The 18,683-nt window shown below is 43.9% G+C and overlaps 1 protein-coding gene across 1 annotated transcript in view; it reads left to right on the top strand.

Moving 5' to 3' along the window:
• LOC144669329 (cytochrome P450 2J2-like) overlaps positions 1–18,335 on the top strand; it is a 40,979-nt gene extending 22,644 nt beyond the window's left edge. The window contains exons 6-9 of the mRNA XM_078531692.1: positions 2,967–3,108; positions 10,275–10,462; positions 11,146–11,287; positions 15,855–18,335. Of these exons, the coding sequence (XP_078387818.1) occupies positions 2,967–3,108; positions 10,275–10,462; positions 11,146–11,287; positions 15,855–16,054 (672 nt within the window). The 3' untranslated portion in view covers positions 16,055–18,335. The remainder of the gene's footprint in view (positions 1–2,966; positions 3,109–10,274; positions 10,463–11,145; positions 11,288–15,854) is intronic.
• The last annotated feature ends 348 nt before the right edge of the window (positions 18,336–18,683 follow it).

Raw genomic sequence — 18,683 nt, 5'->3', positions numbered from 1 at the left:
AGGGATGGTGATGGCAATGTCTGAGACATATTATCTGTAAGGTGTGATTCTGTGAGGATGTCTATGTCAGGCTGTTGCTTGACTAGTCTGTGGGACAACTCTCCCAATTTTGGCACTAGCCCCCAGATGTTAATAAGGAGGACTTTGCAGGGTCGACATGGCTGAGTTTTTTTGTTGTCGTGTCGGGTGCCTAAGTCAATGCTGAGTGGTCCATCTGGTTCCATTCCTTATAGACATTCCAACCGATTTCCAACAGTCTGCCTGGGGAAGGTGGTGATAAACCCCAGAATGAAAGCAAGATCCCTGAGACGCATCCATGTGGTGGGAGATGGCTTTGCAGTGGCATTCATTCTCCTCCTTAACATTACCTGTTTTGAGGGCTTTAGTAGGAGGGGTTGCCTCTGACCTTCAGGATGCTCCTCCCCCTTTATGATCTTCTGCCAACTTTTCTGGTAGCTGTAGTACGTCGACATTTTGCTCTTCACGTTAGTCTCTACCTTCCGGCACTGTGAACACAATTGGGATCCCACCCATGAGTTTCTGACGAGCTTCACTTCAGTGGATTTCCCTTAAAAAGACTTACAGCCCCCCTCCCCTCCACTCATAGTGGGCACATTGGCTTCAGCATGATTGTTGGACGCAGCGATAAAGAAATTTGAAGAGACTCTTGTGACGTAGCCTATGCGAAAAGTATCAGGGCAAGGATTGAATTGTAGAAAATTTACAGCACAGAAAGAGGCCATTCAGCCCATCGTGTCTGTGCCGACCAAAGAGCAACCCATTTTAATCCCACCTCCCAGCACCCCGGTCCGTAGCTTAGTGGGTTACAGCGCTTTAGGTGCAGATCCAGGTGCCTTTTAAATGAGTTGAGGGGTTTCTGCCTCCACCACCAAACCAGGCAGTGAATTCCAGATGCCCACCACCCTCTGGGTTTTTCCTCAAGTCCCCTCTAATCCTCCTACCAATCATCTTAAATCTGTGCCCCCTGGTAATTGACCTCTCTGCTAGGGGAAACAGGGTATCCCTATCTAGGCCTCACTAGGATTCATATCATATATAGGCTAAGTGGTGTGACACCCAGCTCTGGGCCAGAGATAACCTCAAACCATTTCAAGTTCACACCAGCTACAATGGGACAGCAACCATTATAAAACCAATTCTATTAGAGAAACATACCTCAAGGCCTGGGACAATGAACCTAGAGGGCAATACAGAACGGGAGAAACAAGATGTTCATCCTCAACATCACCCAACCCCGCTCCCTCCGCAACATTTAAGGGGATAAATAGGCAAACAAGTTGCTCTGACAAGAGTTGTAGTGGAGCCAGGGATAGAGTGATGGGGGAGGGGGTTGGTGGGGGTGACGGCAGTGAGCTTGCTGCATACAGGGTGTTCCCATTACTGAGCGTGACTTACATCTTTTTCTTAATTCATTCATTAGATGTGGGAGTCGCTGGCTAGGCCAGCATTTATTGCCCATCCCTAGTTGCCCTTGTTCAGGCACCATTTCAGAGTCAACCACATTGCTGTGGGTCTGGAGTCACATGTAGGCCAGACCAGGGTAAGGATGGCAGATTTCCTTCCCCTAAAGGACATCAGTGAACCAGATGGGTTTTTGTAAAAATCGACAATGGTTTTCATGGTCATCATCAGACTTTTAATTCCAGATTTTTTTTTAAATGAATTGAAATTCCACCATCTGCCGTGGTGAGATTCAAACCTGGGTCCCCAGAGCATTACCCTGGGTCTCTGGAATGCTAATTCAGCGACAATACCACTACGCCTGTCATGAATCTATGAATGTATATAATATTATTGGAAAATATTTTTCTTTTAAAATAGAGGTTTACTCTGTGGTTGTGTCTTAATTGGATTAAAGCCGGCTAGGCTGGGTACCTTGGTATGTGCTAGTTTTGATATGTAAGAGAGATAGAGTGCATTTGCATTTTTTGAATAGAGCATTCAAGAAGTGGGGTGAAAACTACCACCTAGCTAGCAGAGACCAAGCAATATGTTTATATTACTAGTAAAATTGGTACTATGAAAAGGGTTTTATTGTTAAAGGGTGTAGTTCAAAGAGGCTGGTGATACAATGAGGATTAACATGAAAATGCTTTGCCTGGTGTCTGGTTAAGTCTATAGGTTGCTGTTGCCTTAATGGAGATTAGTTTGGGAATTTGTTAAAAGTTATGATAGTAGTAATTTGTAGCCATGTGTATATATATTTTAACTTGTGTAAACTAATAAAATGTTTCATTTAGTTTAATGAACTGGTGTTCTGATTCCTGAATTTAGAGTCATGTCTCAAACATCACACTTACAATTTTAGGTTATGACAGTTGTTTAAAGTTTCCCTCTGGGATTTTTAAGTAACTCCACTTTACCAGCTGCATTAGTCATACCATCCCATCGCCTCCCCCAAAAACAGACCCCAGAACTTACCCATAATTTTGTACATAAACCAGATAATTTACCAGTAGATAAGACAGTGGAGTCAAAGATATTAGTGGCAGAATGGTCTGCACTAAAGATGGATTTTAAATCATTGGCAAAGGTACCCAAGGCAACCGGAGGAAGAGAGATTTACACAGCAAGTTGTTATGAGCTAGAATGCACTGCCTAAAAGGGTGGCAGAGCAAGATTGAGTAATAACTTTCAAAAGGGAAAGTTAAAAAGGAAATATTTGCGGGGTGATGTTGGAAGAGCAGGGGCAAGAGGGACTAATCAGATAGATTTTTCAGGGAGTGCGTACAGATAGGCTGAGTGACCTCCCTCTGGGCTATCCCAAGGGGGATTTTAACTCCCCATGCTGGTTGAGCACTCTTCAATGGGCTGAATTATACTGGACATAGTCTTACGTTCTAACCAACTGCATCGTTGTCTGCCTTTGGTGTGCAGTCAGTACACCTGGGTACGAGGACTGGTGAGGTTAAATATTTGACAGAAGAATTACCTTTATTTTGCAGGAACAGAACTCTCCTGACTCTTGCTTGACAGAAGGAAACCTGCTGCAAAACATTAACGACCTGTTCATCGCTGGCACTGAAACTACAGCAACTACTATGCAATGGGCCATCCTATACATGATGGCTTATCCAAATGTGCAAGGTAAAACCAGGCCCCTGGCTTCCAAGTGGGTGGCCGTGCTACTAAATTTCCCATGGTAAAAGTGTAATAATTGAAGGTATTTCTGAATTCTCAGTGGTTTTATGCTGCTCTGTTAAATTCCCTACATCTTTCAAAGAGCCAGCCTGAGCATAATGGGCCTAGTGACCTCCTTCTGTGTTTGCATGATTACAACTCATGAAAAATTAAGATCCAAAATCTGCTTCCTATGCACTTTTAAAAATTCTTCTGTGGGATGTGGGCGTCGCTGGCAAGGCCCAACATTCATTGCCCATCCCTAATCGCCCTTGAACTGAGTGGCTTGCCAGACCGTTGCAGAGGGCAGTCAGGAGACAATCACATTGCTGTGGGTCTGGAGTCACATGTAGGCCAGACCAGGGTAAGGATGGCAGATTTCCTTCCCTAAAGGGACATCAGTGAACCAGATGGGTTTTTATGACAATTGGTGATAGATCTTGGCCACCATTCCTGAGACTGGCTTTCAATTGCCGATTTTGTTAATTGAATTTAAAATTCCTCTGGCTGATGTGGTGAGATTTGAACCCATGTCCCCAGAGTATTAGCCTGGGCTTCTATGCCACCATCTCTGGCTGTAGAAATCTTAAAGCGAAATAAACATTCTGACAGTCTCAATCACAATTCTAGGAGTATGAATTACAGCATTAGAACTACCTTAATTCAACGCAGGTCACCATCAGATTGGAAATCTTAATATCCAGCTTCTCCATTTTGGAAAATGGAAATTTACGGCACTGTATATTCTCAAGTAGTTTGATGTTTTCTAAATGGACAAGAACCTTATAGGCAATATGCTTCTTATTAAAAAAAAAATGAACATTTAAACAAGCCCAGAAGCATTAGGCTTGATTTTAACTTGGAACAGTAACCTAAATTTTCAAATTCTCACCCTTGTTTTCAAATCCCTCCACGGCCTCCAACTCCCAATTTGTGTTATCTTCTCCAACCCTACGAGTCTTCAAGATCTCTGCACCTCTCAGCTCTGGTCTCTTGTGCAATCCCGATTTTGATCGATCCACCGTTGGTGCGCTGTGCCTTCAGCTATTTAGATCCCCGGTTTCGTTGGAAGGCTTTGTCTGGTGTCTCACTGAGAGGTCTGGAGGCTCGCGTGGTTGAACATTAAGGCTTGAATCTTAACGTGGGTCGGGCGGGCCCAGAAGCGGATGCGAAATGCCATCACCACCCCCCCACCCCTCACCAATCACGATTTCATGCTGACTGGCCAATTAACGGGCAGCCGGCGTGAAACACGCCCGGAGAAAGGCTCAGCATTGCCGGCGGGAAGAGGGCAGGCGCCGACGTCACCGCCGGTGCCGGTGAGCTCCTCCACTGAGCTCCCCGAAGGCGGACGGCTGCCAAAAAATAAAAGAGAGCACGAAAATGCTGCCGAAAATGCTCATGCGGCCCAATAGATCACCTGAAAAGCATACCTCGTTTAAAAAAAACAGTCCCCAGGTATTTCTTTTCATTTTACATCCTAACGGAGATTTCGTTCTGCCCTCGGATGAGGCTTCATCAAAAATGTGAAGCCCGCCTGGCCGATTGGCCCGTCCGCCAACCGTAAGGTTGCACGGGCCACGAAAAGTCGCTGACAATTGGGCCGTTAATGAGCTTAATTTCCCGCGTAATTGTTGGCCGGCACCCGCCCCCGACTTTTGCGCGCACCCGCCGAGCGAAATATTGCGCGATGGCGTCGGGACGCTCACCCAACGTTACCTCGCGCGACTTCATGCCCATTCGGGTCGGGTGCACACCCACCATGTGGGACATATAATTCTGGCCTAAGTGTTTATTGATAACACATAACAATATACATCTCCAAGGTCTAGCCCTGACCAGGTACTAACTCCGTGCTGGCTTCTGCTAGACAACTACTGTACTGAGTCCACGAGTGACTGTCTATCCTACTGTTGGTGGTACTGCTCTCCAGTCCCACATTAATCCTTGCTACGCCAAACGCCCTTATACTACAGGCTCTGGAATTCCCTCCCTAAACGACTCAGCCTCTCTCTTATCCTTCAAGACTCGCCTTAAAACCTACCTCTATGACCAAGCTTTTGGTCATCTGCCCTAATATCTCCTTATGTGTTAGATTTTTATCCAATGATTGCTGCTGTGAAGGCTTGTTAGGTGGGCAGAATGCATGCAAGTTCTCAATGATGTTACCTGGTCACCGCTAAGATATGCTGAATGAGGAAAGTCATCTTTCTCCTGCTGGCTGTTAAGGGTCCTTATCAGTTTGGGTGCCATCAGTCTAATTGCTGGTAAACTTGAATTCACAATCCATACGAGCAGTAAACTGGTAATCTCGCTCGGGTGTTGGGAGCAGGGGGTGGGTCCAAAAATGCCTGGCTTTGGGACTGAGAATGCCGAGGTTGCTGTTTTGAAAAATTACTGTTGTCACTTTGTTGGGTCAGGATAAAGGGAGTACCTGCCTCTGAACAAACTATTACCAGGGAATCTATAAAGTTGATTCTTGAGGAATATAATAATAGGAGGAGACCATTTAGCCCCTCGCCTCTGTTTTTCCATTCATAAACTCAAAGAGTGATTACAGCACAGAAGGAGGCCATTCGGCCTGAGTCCATGCTGGATGCTTCATTGAGGTCATGGCTGACCTGTGACCTAACTCGCCCCATCTCCCTTAATACCCTGGGTGAACAAAAATCTAGTAATCTCACATTTGCCAACATTTGCCATAGTTTTGGCCATTCACCGAATTTATCAAGATCTCTTTATAATTTGGCGCTTCCTTTTGCACTGTTTGTCGTATTGCCTATCTTTGTGTCACCAGCAAATTTCGATATGTGGCTTTCTATCCCATGTCATGAAAATGTAATCATTTTTATATTATTGTGATTTATTGTAAAGGCAGGTTAACAGTGGGATTTGGATTAGTTTCTCTCTGTGTGTAGGTTTTAATTGAATTGCAGATGGCTAGTCTGGAGCTTTTGAGTTATCAAAAGAGAAGCTAAATTTGAAATACTAAATAGATAAACATGGTTGAAGTATTAGAATGTGAGGTGTAAAGAAAATTTGCATTTTCTGATAAATTAGGTTAGTGAATTTCAAAGAGATGTTACACCTAGCCATATGAAGCTAAGCCAAACAGTGTGTTTATTTTTCCCAATGATTACTGATAATATGAGTGCCATGAAAGATTTATATTATGGAAAAAGTAAAGTTGCAAAGACATATTGGAACAATGGAATTTACATTAAAAAGGGAGAACCCTCTATAAAGGAGGTGAAGTTATGTGTAAGGAGAAGGCATTCTAAGATCTAACAAGTGTGAAAAGCCTCCAGCCTCTATGCATCAAGTTTCTGTCTACAGGAACCGAAGCTACGAAAACTCACTCTGAATATCACTGTCCAGGGTATTGTGTGCTTTGATAAAAACAAAAAGCTAAAAGCTACTGCGGATGCTGGAAATTCAAAACAAAAACAGAATTACCTGGAAAAACTCAGCAGGTCTGGCAACATCAGTGGAGAAGAAATCAGTTAACGTTTCGAGTCTTCATGACCCTTCGGCAGAACTGAAGTATAGTTAGGAGAAAGGTGAAATATAAGCTGGTCTAAGGTGGGGGGGCGGGGGGAGAGAGAAGTTGAGGGTGGGGTGATTGTGGGGATAAGCAAGCAGTGATAGGAGCAGATAATCAAAAGATGTCACAGACAAAAGGATCAAAGAGGTGTTGAAGGTGGTGATATTGTCTAAGAAAAGTGCTAATTAAGAATGGAAGGCAGGATACTCAAGGTACAGCTCTAGTGGGGGTGGGGTGGAAAAACTAACAAAGTTTTAGTTTTAGATTTAAAAATAATGGAAATAGGTGGGAAAAGAAGAATCTATATAAATTATTGAAAAAAAAGGGAGGGGGGAGAAACGGGGTAGGGATGGGGGGAGGGGGAGTTTAAGATCTAAAGTTGTTGAATTCAATATTCAGCCCAGAAGGCTGTAAAGTGCCTAGTCGGAAGATGAGGTGCAGTTCCTCCAGTTTGCGTTGGGCTTCACTGGAACAATGCAGCAAGCCAAGGACAGACATGTGGGCAAGAGAACAGGGTGGAGTGTTAAAATGGCAAGCGACAGGGAGGTTTGGGTCTTTCTTGTGGACAGACCGCAGGTGTTCTGCAAAGCGGTCGCCCAGTTTGCGTTTGGTCTCTCCAATGTAGAGGAGACCGCATTGGGAGCAACGAATGCAGTAGACTAAGTTAGGGGAAATGCAAGTGAAATGCTGCTTCACTTGACAGGAGTGTTGGGCCCTTGGACGGTGAGGAGAGAGGAAGTGAAGGGGCAGGTGTTGCATCTTCTGCGTGGGCATGGGGAGGTGCCATAGGTGGAGTTTGAGGAGTAGGGGGTGATGGAGGAGTGGACCAGGGTGTCCCGGAGGGAACGATCCCTACGGAATGCCGTCAGGGGGGGTGAAGGGAAGATGTGTTTGGTGGTGGCATCATGCTGGAGTTGGCGGAAATGGCGGAGGATGATCCTTTGAATGCGGAGGCTGGTGGGGTGATAAGTGAGGACAAGGGGGACCCTATCATGTTTCTGGGAAGGAGGAGAAGGCGTGAGGGCGGATGCGCAGGATATGGGCCGGACACGGTTGAGGGCCCTGTCAACGACCGTGGGTGGAAAACCTCTGTTAAGGAAGAAGGGGGACATGTCAGAGGAGCTGTTTTTGAAGGTAGCGTCATCAGAACAGATGCGACGGAGGCGAAGGAACTGAGAGAATGGGATGGAGTCCTTACAGGAAGCGGGGTGTGAGGAGCTGTGAGGCCCTTAGCTTCTTCCTTGAACAGAGGCCCGAACAATCCCCATCCACCACTACTCTCCTCCGTCTGGCTGAACTTGTTCTCACACTGAACAATTTCTCCTTTAACTCCTCTCACTTCCTCCAAATAAAAGGTGTGGCTATGGGTACCCGCATGGGCCCCAGCTATGCCTGTCTCTTTATGGGGTATGTGGAACATTCCTTGTTCCAGTCCTATTCCGGCCCCCTCCCACAACTCTTTCTCCGGTACATCGATGATTACTTCGGTGCTGCTTCATGCTCTCGTCGGGACCTGGAAAAATTTATTAATTTTGCTTCCAATCTCCACCCCTCCATCATTTTCACATGGTCCATCTCTGACACTTCTCTTCCCTTCCTTGACCTCTCTGTCTCAATTTCTGATGATAGACTGTCCACCAATATCCATTACAAGCCTACCGACTCCCACAGCTACCTCGACTACAGCTCCTCACACCCCGCTTCCTGTAAGGACTCCATCCCATTCTCTCAGTTCCTTCGCCTCCGTCGCATCTGTTCTGATGACGCTACCTTCAAAAACAGCTCCTCTGACATGTCCTCCTTCTTCCTTAACAGAGGTTTTCCACCCACGGTCGTTGACAGGGCCCTCAACCGTGTCCGGCCCATATCCCGCGCATCCGCCCTCATGCCTTCTCCTCCTTCCCAGAAACATGATAGGGTCCCCCTTGTCCTCACTTATCACCCCACAGGCCTCCGCATTCAAAGGATCATCCTCCGCCATTTCCGCCAACTCCAGCATGATGCCACCACCAAACACATCTTCCCTTCACCCCCCCTGACTGCATTCCGTAGGGATCGTTCCCTCCGGGACACCCTGGTCCACTCCTCCATCACCCCCTACTCCTCAACCCCCACCTATGGCACCTCCCCATGCCCACGCAGAAGATGCAACACCTGCCCCTTCACTTCCTCTCTCCTCACCGTCCAAGGGCCCAAACACTCCTTTCAAGTGATGCAGCATTTCACTTGCATTTCCCCTAACTTAGTCTACTGCATTCGTTGCTCCCAATGCGGTCTCCTCTACATTGGAGAGACCAAACGCAAACTGGGCGACCGCTTTGCAGAACACCTGCGGTCTGTCCACAAGAAAGACCCAAACCTCCCTGTCGCTTGCCATTTTAACACTCCACCCTGTTCTCTTGCCCACATGTCTGTCCTTGGCTTGCTGCATTGTTCCAGTGAAGCCCAACGCAAACTGGAGGAACTGCACCTCATCTTCCGACTAGGCACTTTACAGCCTTCCGGGCTGAATATTGAATTCAACAACTTTAGATCTTAAACTCCCCCTCCCCCCATCCCTACCCCGTTTCTCCCCCTCCCTTTTTTTTCAATAATTTATATAGATTCTTCTTTTCCCACCTATTTCCATTATTTTTAAATCTAAAACTAAAACTTTGTTAGTCTTTCCACCCCACCCCCACTAGAGCTGTACCTTGAGTATCCTGCCTTCCATTCTTAATTAGCACTTTTCTTAGACAATATCACCACCTTCAACACCTCTTTGATCCTTTTGTCTGTGACATCTTTTGATTATCTGCTCCTATCACTGCTTGCTTATCTCCACAATCATCCCACCCTCAACTTCTCTCTCCCCCCGCCCCCCCCACCTTAGACCAGCTTATATTTCACCTTTCTCCTAACTATACTCAGTTCTGCCGAAGGGTCATGAAGACTCGAAACGTTAACTGATTTCTTCTCCACCAATGCTGCCAGACCTGCTGAGTTTTTCCAGGTAATTCTGTTTTTATTGTGTGCTTTGCCTGGGTCTGTCGAAATCCATCTTGTTTCACTGTTGCCTAAACGGAGGTGTAACTGGGAGTCAGATTAAGTAGGGGACTTAGAAGTTATTATAGTAGTAATTTGTAAACTTATGTATGTGCTTAAAATCATTTCTTTTATTAATAAATGTTTAATTTAATTTTGTAAAAAAAAACCTCTAAGACTTGATGGGCTTATTACTACTGAATTCAAGACATACATCTCAAAATAAAAACACAAATTACAAAACAGTTGTGGCAGTTGTTTCAAGTTGCCCCCTGGGATTTGAGCAGCTCAGCACTTACCATCAGCTGTGTCATAACACCCGTCACCTCGGTCGTTCACAAATACATTGAACAGTTAAGGCCTCGACACAGATCCTCGTGTCTCCCGTAACCTTCTCTGCTCTAGCAATCCCAACTTTCCTGAGGATCTGGCCTTAACAAAACCATAAAGAGAATTTCAATTTTGTTAAATAACTTGCCAGAACACGTAATGATCAATTTTAAAAGCAGGTTGTGGACCAGACTTCAGCTGTCATTCATTTAGATTGTTCGCCTTTGCTTTACAGAAAGGTGTCAGAAGGAGATCGACAAGGTGATTGGCTGGTCTCGTGCCCCATCCATGGGAGATGCACCCAACATGCCATATGTCAACGCTGTTATTCACGAGACTCAAAGATATGCAAATGTAGTACCGCTTGCAGCAGGCCACGCAACAACACAGGATACAAACTTCAGGGGATACACAATCAAAAAGGTAACTCAATTTTTGGCTCAATTTTTCACTCAATTTGGGATTGCACAGTACTGACCATACTCAACCAGTCTGCTATTGCAAAACATAGAACATAATTTCAAATGTTAAAAGTGATTCCGCGATTAGACAGCACTTGCTGAACAATCCAGAGTGTTACCAAGAATTACACCAGCGACCAATTTAAGATTATCAGCCGAGCTCGCAATGTAGCTCACTTACATTTGCTGGAAGCTACATATATTCATACACAGAACGTGTCCAAGCAATGTGCCTTTTTTTTAATTAAACCAAAGCGCAGAAAACAGTAGGTCCCTGGTGCATCCTCCATGACACCGCCTCGACCAATCAGAGTCAACTTGCCAACCAATCAGCACCCTTTTCTCATGCATTGTTTTTCCCTTTGAAATTTGGCATTCTTGCATCTGTCCTGATGAATACAAGGTGGAAAACTTTGATAGTATGTCTCTTTCTTTTTTTCAGCGATACTAAAATTCTATACTACCAAACACCTAGGATTTCTTGACTCCATTCCTTCTAAACTGTTGACCACCTGACCTCCCTCCCTGGTCCTATACAATCAATATTGTAAATATTCCCTCTTCTCAGGTACAGTATCCCTCCTTGTCATTCGAAGAGATTATGAGCATAACCCTTTTTCAGGTATATTGTTCTGTTTTCTCTAGGGAACCATTATCTTAATAAACATGCAATCCATTTTGTCTGAGGAGACGCAATGGAAGGACCCAGGACAATTTAATCCAGAGAACTTCCTGAATGAAAATGGGGAATTCTTTAAGCCAGATGCATTTATTCCATTTTCAGTGGGTGAGTAGATTATTTAGGTTGCCAGCATCCTTATTTGCAATCAACTAATTTAATGTTACTCCTGTCAAGAAACAGGAACAGAATCCTTTTACATTGTATTCTTTCTTACGATAGAGGCAGAGTGTGTGGACCTCTGCTAACCATGAGTCCCTGAGTTTCCTCCTCCTTTCTTGTGGAAATCTCAGAAATTATCCAAAACTCTACTGCCATTTCCTGACTTGCACCAAGCCCCATTCACCCATCACCCTCTCTGATAAGCGATTGACTTTGGCTCCCAGTCCAACAATTTTAACATTCTCATCCTTGTTTTCAAATCCCTCCACTGGCTCACCCCCTACCCATCCCTGTGACCTCCACCAAACTTACGTCCCTCTGAGATCTCCATGTTCTTCCAATCTGATCTCTCGCGCATTCCCACTTCCTTCACCCCATTGCTGGAAGCTGGGCATCCAGATGCCTAGACCCGTAAACTCTGTAATTCTCTCCCTGACCACCTCCTCCTCTCCACATCTTTCTCCTCCTTTTAGAGGATCCTGAAAACCTACATCTTTGAACAAACTTTTGATCAGTTGCCCAAGTACCATCTTGTGTAGTTCCCATCAAATTCTGTCTGACAACAATCCTGTGAAGTAAGGGCATTTTAACCTTTTTAAAGACATGATATAAATGCAAGTTTTTGCTGTTGCTGGAGGCCAACCGTTGTAGTATGCCTTTAAGGGATTGCAGCATGACATCACTAGAAAGGAAGTGTGTCATGCGATTCATATCTAGCTTCACTTTTCTTTCAGCAGAGCGCGCGCACACAGCTCTGCAGCTCTGATGTCTTCAAGCTTTGTATCCATGTATATCTGTGCACATGTGGCTAGACTTAATAAATGAACTCACAACATGTTTACCCAATCCCTTATGAGCGATTGGTGCCTTTATATTATTATCACAACATGACATGGTTTGCAGCAGTGGTTCCTTCGAAACAACAAGGTGCTCAGCCTGGCAGCAAGATTCAAAACGTCCACAAGATTCCCCGGTTCAAATTGGGATGTAAAAGGCCGACTAACCAAATTCAAAATTTTTAAACAACGTATAGAGCCATGGTTTCTTGAATCCGGTGTGTCTGAACCAGACAGGCAAGCCATAAAAATTTACCTAGCAATTGGGAATGAAGGTCTACACAGGCTGAACATGTGGGGATTAACAGAAGAAGAGCTAAAGGGTCCCCAAAAGATACGGACTACATTGGAAGACCGGTTCAGAATCAGGTTAAACTTCCGTATTCATTGACTAGAGTTCATGTCATTTCAACAACAGTCTACAGAATCCATTACCACTTCATCGGCAGACACAGTGTAAAGGGTACGTGCTGTGATTTCTCAGATGCAGAACTAGCAGACAGAATTGTTGAGTTGGTGATCGCATCCACTCCCATGGAAGCATTCCAGAAAGATCTGCTGGACAAGCCCAAAATGTATAGCACCGAAGAGCTACTCAAGGATGGAAATAAGTACGAAGCAACCCTCGCAGGTCAATGAAGCTTGTACATCCTAAGTACAACCCCCATTGTTAATGTACTTACTAAAACACCAAACCTGGCAAGACCTGTGGAAGATGTGGCCTTCTGCGTGCACCCTGGAAATGCCCAGCTTTCCAGCAATCCTGCCAGGCAGAAAGAATCATTGGCAGCGGCAGTGCATTAGAACAAAAGTTGATGCAGCTACAAAGAGCCATGCACTGATCCAAACAGACCATACACAATGGATACCTCCAAACAATGAGAATGACCATCCGGTATCCCCTCAGAAGCATGTATACGAGGTGACTGATAAACCAGAAAATGACGATGATGTACACGATGAGACAAAAAGCGGTGGACGCAGGTTTCACACCACATCAATCTTGTGCAAAATATAAACACCGTCTCACCATCCAAAGTGTTTTCCAAGATTCAAATTATCTGCCCTTAGAAAATTGGGAACTATACGTTATTGGCCAAGATTGACACAGGGGCAAGTGCCAACATCCTACCTCTGCAGATTCTAAAAGCATGTATCCACAGACATGGAAGGTCATGGCGAAACCTACTACTGCGGAACTCTCAGCGTACAACAGTTCACTAATTCTGTGTACAGGATCCATAGTCCTGGAGCACAAGTACAATCAATCAATCCTCTTGGGTTTCACAGGTATTCTACATTCGTGGAGACTAAAAGCCCAGCGATCGCAGGTCTACCGGCATGCCTTGACCTCACAGTAGTGACAATCAATGGAATTAATCAAGCTTCACATGACAGATCAACCTCAGAAACTTTTCCTATCACCTCAGTTCATGACTGAACATCAAAATATCCAGAATGTTTCGAGAAAATTGTCAGTTTCAAGGGAGCTGCAGGAGAAAGCTGGTCTGTCCATTGACCAGTGCACAACCAAGATTAGAACATCCCTTGATAAAGATTCAAAGTTACGACTGTGAGGTTAGGTACAAGCCAGGTAACTTGATGGTCACATCGGATACACTTAGCAGATTGCCTGACCCAGTGGAAAGAGAAGATAAATCCTCAGATCTGCAAGTTAACTTCATTGACATTGAACTGGAAGATCTTCTCCAAATTGATCTGACACATTTTGCACAATACGAATGCCAGCAGCTACAAGAAGAAATGGCGAAAGATTCCACACTACAGAAACTGTGGAAAACTATCATTGGAGGAAGGTCTGATTCAATTCAGCGTGTCCACGAAACGTGAGACCATTATGGCCTTACTGGGATGAGCTAGGCATCTCCCGGGGAGTCATGTTTAAAGGTGGGCTGGTCATCATAAGGCTTGATATTCTTTGACAACTTCATCACTCACATTTGGGCATAGATCGAATGCGAAGACTCGCAAGAGAGACAGTCTATTGGCTGGGTATGAACAATGGCATTGAAGTCGTCATCAAAAAGTGCAAGGCAACTCAAGAACATATGCCAAGTTAACGCAAAGAACCACTGATTCCACATGAAGTTCCCACCCAACCTTGGTTCAAAATCGCATCCAACCTCTTTCATGTCCATGGCACTGACTTCATTGTCATCGTCGACTGCTTTAACAAGAACCCCATTATTCAGCAATTGCACAATATGTTAAGCACAACTCTCGCACACACTCTAAATGCTATTTTCAGTTTATTTGGTGTGCCTAGAAAGATCGTTACAGATAACGGTCGCAATTTACTGGTAAGACATTTCAGGATATGTATGAGAAGTGGAATATTGATCACACTACTTCTTCTCATTACCCTAGATCTAATAGCCTAGCTAAACAGATAATTGAAATACCTAATTCTCAAATGTCCAAGCAAGATCTACACATTGCAATGTTATACCTGAGAGCGACACCTTTAAGTGCAACTATTCCACCACCAGCAGGGTTCATGTTTGGCAGATCAGTGTGTACCAATTTACCTACTCTTACCCATTCTACTCTCTGAAACTAGAGAGCATCTTTTAAAACTGCAAGAGAAGATGACCAATCTGCACGATAAAAATGCAGGTGAAGAATTGCCAAGCTTATAGTTGGGACAAGTCTGCATCCAGGATCCCACAGAAGGTACATGGCAGCTGAGGCAGCAAGCATTTGTTCAGAACCAAGTCATTACACAAAGGTGCAATTGTGAGTCGTAACCGAGGACAGATCAGATGCATTCCAGCTCCTCAACCACTGTACAATTCTACTGCATCAAGGACAAGAACCAAAATGCAACCAGGAACAATATCCTAAAATGACAATCCCACAGATCACTGGAGCAATTAAAGACACCTCCGGATGAGGTTACCATTACAAGATCTGGGTGTACCAGTAGATTACATCTACGCTTTAGAGACTCATAGATTCATCTGTTCTATACACTTAAGTAATGAACTAAACATAAACTTGTATTGTAAGTAGTTATCCTTCTTTGGAAGGGGGAAATATCTTTAAAGAGAAAGGGGGATGCGGTAATATGCCTTTAAGGGATTGCAGCATGGCATCACTAGAAAGGAAGTGTGTCATGCCATCCAGTTTTAGCTTCGCTTTTGCTTTCAGCAGAGCACACACACACACACACAGCTCTGATGTCTTCAAGCTTTATATTCATATATATCTGTGTATTTGTGCCTAGGCTTAATAAATGAACCCAAAGCATGTTTATCCAATCCTTTATAAGTGATTGGTGCCTTTATATCATTATCACAACATGACAGCAATCATGAGAGCATTGAGATAGTCAAGGGGTAGCAAAGGCATGAATGAGGTTTTCAGTTGTGGGTGAGCTGAGACAGGGCTGGAGACGGTTGTTGCTACAAAGGTGGAGGTAGGTGTGCTTAGTGATGTAGAGGATATGGGGTATGAAGCTTAACTCTGAATCAAACAGGATGCTGAGGTTGTGGCTATGAATGGATTAATGCCTAAGGTATATACTGCATCGTGTTTTATTATCTGCTGACAACTTGATTGGCCATCTAGCCTTAACACTTAAACCATTCCAGATTGATTCAAGCTAGACTTATTTTTCATCACAACTCATTAATGTGTGACATTGAATTTTCTAGGTCTACGAGCATGCCCGGGAGAAAAACTGGCCAGAATGGAGCTCTTCCTGTTTTTCACTTCCCTCCTTCAGAATTTTGAGTTTTACTGGCCCGACAAAACGTCTTCTCCAAACCTACAAGGTGAATACAAATTGACACTCGCACCACATCCATACAAGATGGGAATAAGATATAGAAGGGCAACAGATGATGAATTGTGATCCCAGAGGCCAACCACTCGATGGTGTCGGATGGTGGAGTTAGCATTAGATTAATATAGATGTGCATTGTGAATTGTGGGGTATTAGAGTGCCTTTTATTATCCATGTGCCTGTGATGGTGATTGCTCAGGCACAGCAAGGAGTGTTTTAATTCCTGGTCGTTCCTGGAAACTTGACGATTTTGCCCTCGAAATTCAAACAGGCTGAAATCCTGGCACGTGCCAGGATCCTAACCAATGTGCCCACTGACCCTACCAGAGGGTCAGGAGAAGGGCATCTAATTAATATGATGTCAGGGGTCTCCCTCACATCTCTAGAGCTTGTCAGCCATAAACCGCCAAGAAACCTAATCTTGGTTCCAGCTCTAGTGTGAATCAGGATCCCCTCTCAAGAATTATCATGGTTATGAACCCTTTGTAAAGAGTTTCACAAGTAAAAAACAAAATTCCATCTTTGGGGTCCACACCATGATCTCAGCCCAACATCTCCCTCCCACCACCATTACCACCACCACAATGGGATCCTTTCTGTTAGGGTCATCAACCCTCCAGAATTGGCCTGGGAGTCTCGAGGAATTGAAGATCAATCTCCAGGACACTGTTGTGTGCAACCCTGGAGAAAAATCAACAGGACATTAAAAAAGATTTTTGTTTTTGTCATTTTCTTTGAACATTTCTCTTTACCAGGTATAAAAATATTGAAAATCAGGCGGGGAGAAAGGCTGATTAGCTGACAGTCAAGCATCATCCAATTGGGTAATGAGTCTTTTTGCTTTCCAATTGGCATAGGAAGGCAGTGCATCACAAGGGTGGATGTGTTGGCTGATTAATGCTGGAACACGGGGGAAAGTCATGTGATGAAACCTCCAGGAATATACTTACCACAGTTGGCAACCCTACCTTCTATAGTCTAATGCTGGCCTTCAATCATACACATGATCTTTATGCTGCCATGGTTGTAGGGCAGCGGTCAAAATAATTATTTTCTCAATGGGTCTTCTTAAGCTTTCTTCGAGTGCTACTTTTGGTTTTTAGGGACTCCTTCTTCATTCTCACTAACTCCTTTATTAGGTAACATCACATAGCAACATTACCTTCTGTATTTGTATTGGCATACGGGGTCTTTGGATTCAAACAGAAGCAGAATTAGAAGAATTCATCAATATCCTCACTAATCAACACCCCCCATTAAACCTAAAGCCACATCACACAAGGAAAGTGTTAATTTCCTAGAAACCACTGTATTTAAATTGGCACAAGAAAACAACAGGCATAAGCTAGCAACATACGTTATTTTCCCCCTCCCTAAATAACTGACGCACATTCTATACACTAAAAACCATCACCCTAAATGAGCCGTCTGCGGTCTGGTGAGGTCACAGCTAATGTGTTTTCATTACATATGCACAAAGCTGAAAGATTTTAACCAGGCAGTCACAACCCATATTTTGGTGCCTCAGATCGAATTTTAACAATTGATCTTGCATTGATATTAATCTGGCATCAATTTCTGTTTGTGCAGGAAGTTTCCAAATTTCTACCCATCTTTTGTGATAAGTTTTTTTCAGTCCTGAAAGATCTGGTTTTAATTTTTAGATTATGCTCCCCAGTCCTAGACTCCCCTAAATTAACTGATCATTTCCCTCATTGCATTTTCTCATTACAACAGTGACTACACTTCCAAAGTATTTCATTGACTGTAAAGCACTTTGGGGTGCCCTAGGGTCATAAAAAAAGCATGACAAAAATGCAAGTCATTCATTACTCTTTAGGATCTCAGTATATGCAGAGACAGTATTTGTCTCTTACACAGTCACTGCACCTGAAGCAATTCACAGTGTGTGAAACATTTTGAGATGTGGTAACACATAAATACAAATCTTTCTGATTAAATGAAACTGCTCAGCATGAAAATACCCAATTAACACTGATTCCATTAGATAGCATCCACTACATTTTTTTTTCCCACACAGTAACTCCTGAACATATGCAGCCTTAAGCTAGAGACTCCACGCATTCATTTGTGAGGAATTCATTACCTTAGAGGCTTCAAATTTTCCTGGTTCCCAGGTAGCTGAATATTCCTTTGTTTAAAACTATTATTTTGAGATCAGTTTATATGGAAAAGTTATTGGCTACAACCAAGTTTCTCATTAACCAACAATTACTTGCTTTTTCCAAATATTTGTGTTTTTTCAAAGCAATAATGGAAGCCTCCAGTTCTGCGGTATGGCTATTCTTTTGCTGAATTAGAAAATAAAGTTATTATAACTGGGAATAAAGCCTAGAAATCCATGCCATTATTCTGCTTAAAGTTGTGCAGTGTATCAATGGATAAAAGAGCAAATACTACATGTACCGAGCAAGTTCGTAGAGAAAAGGGCAAGCGGATCAGTTTGGGATAGATTACGTCCCGTTATGGATGAGGGTCACTCTTTTTGAGATACCTGACTTGTGCTGAAGATAACTCGTTTCTATCGAAAGAAGCGGAAGGAAGAATTTCGGACGAACGCATTAGCCATTTGTATTAAAACGAAAAACAGAAAGTGCTGGAAAAACTCAGCAGGTCCGTCAGCATCTGTGGAGAGAGAAACAGAGTTAACGTTTCGAGTCCAATCTGGCTGTTCCTC

This window comes from Cetorhinus maximus, chromosome 29 (assembly GCF_964194155.1).
Source record: "Cetorhinus maximus chromosome 29, sCetMax3.hap1.1, whole genome shotgun sequence".
NCBI classification, from domain to species: domain Eukaryota; kingdom Metazoa; phylum Chordata; class Chondrichthyes; order Lamniformes; family Cetorhinidae; genus Cetorhinus; species Cetorhinus maximus.
The sequence above is the reverse complement of the archived record's forward strand: the minus strand, read 5'-3'. Positions and strand labels throughout refer to the sequence as shown.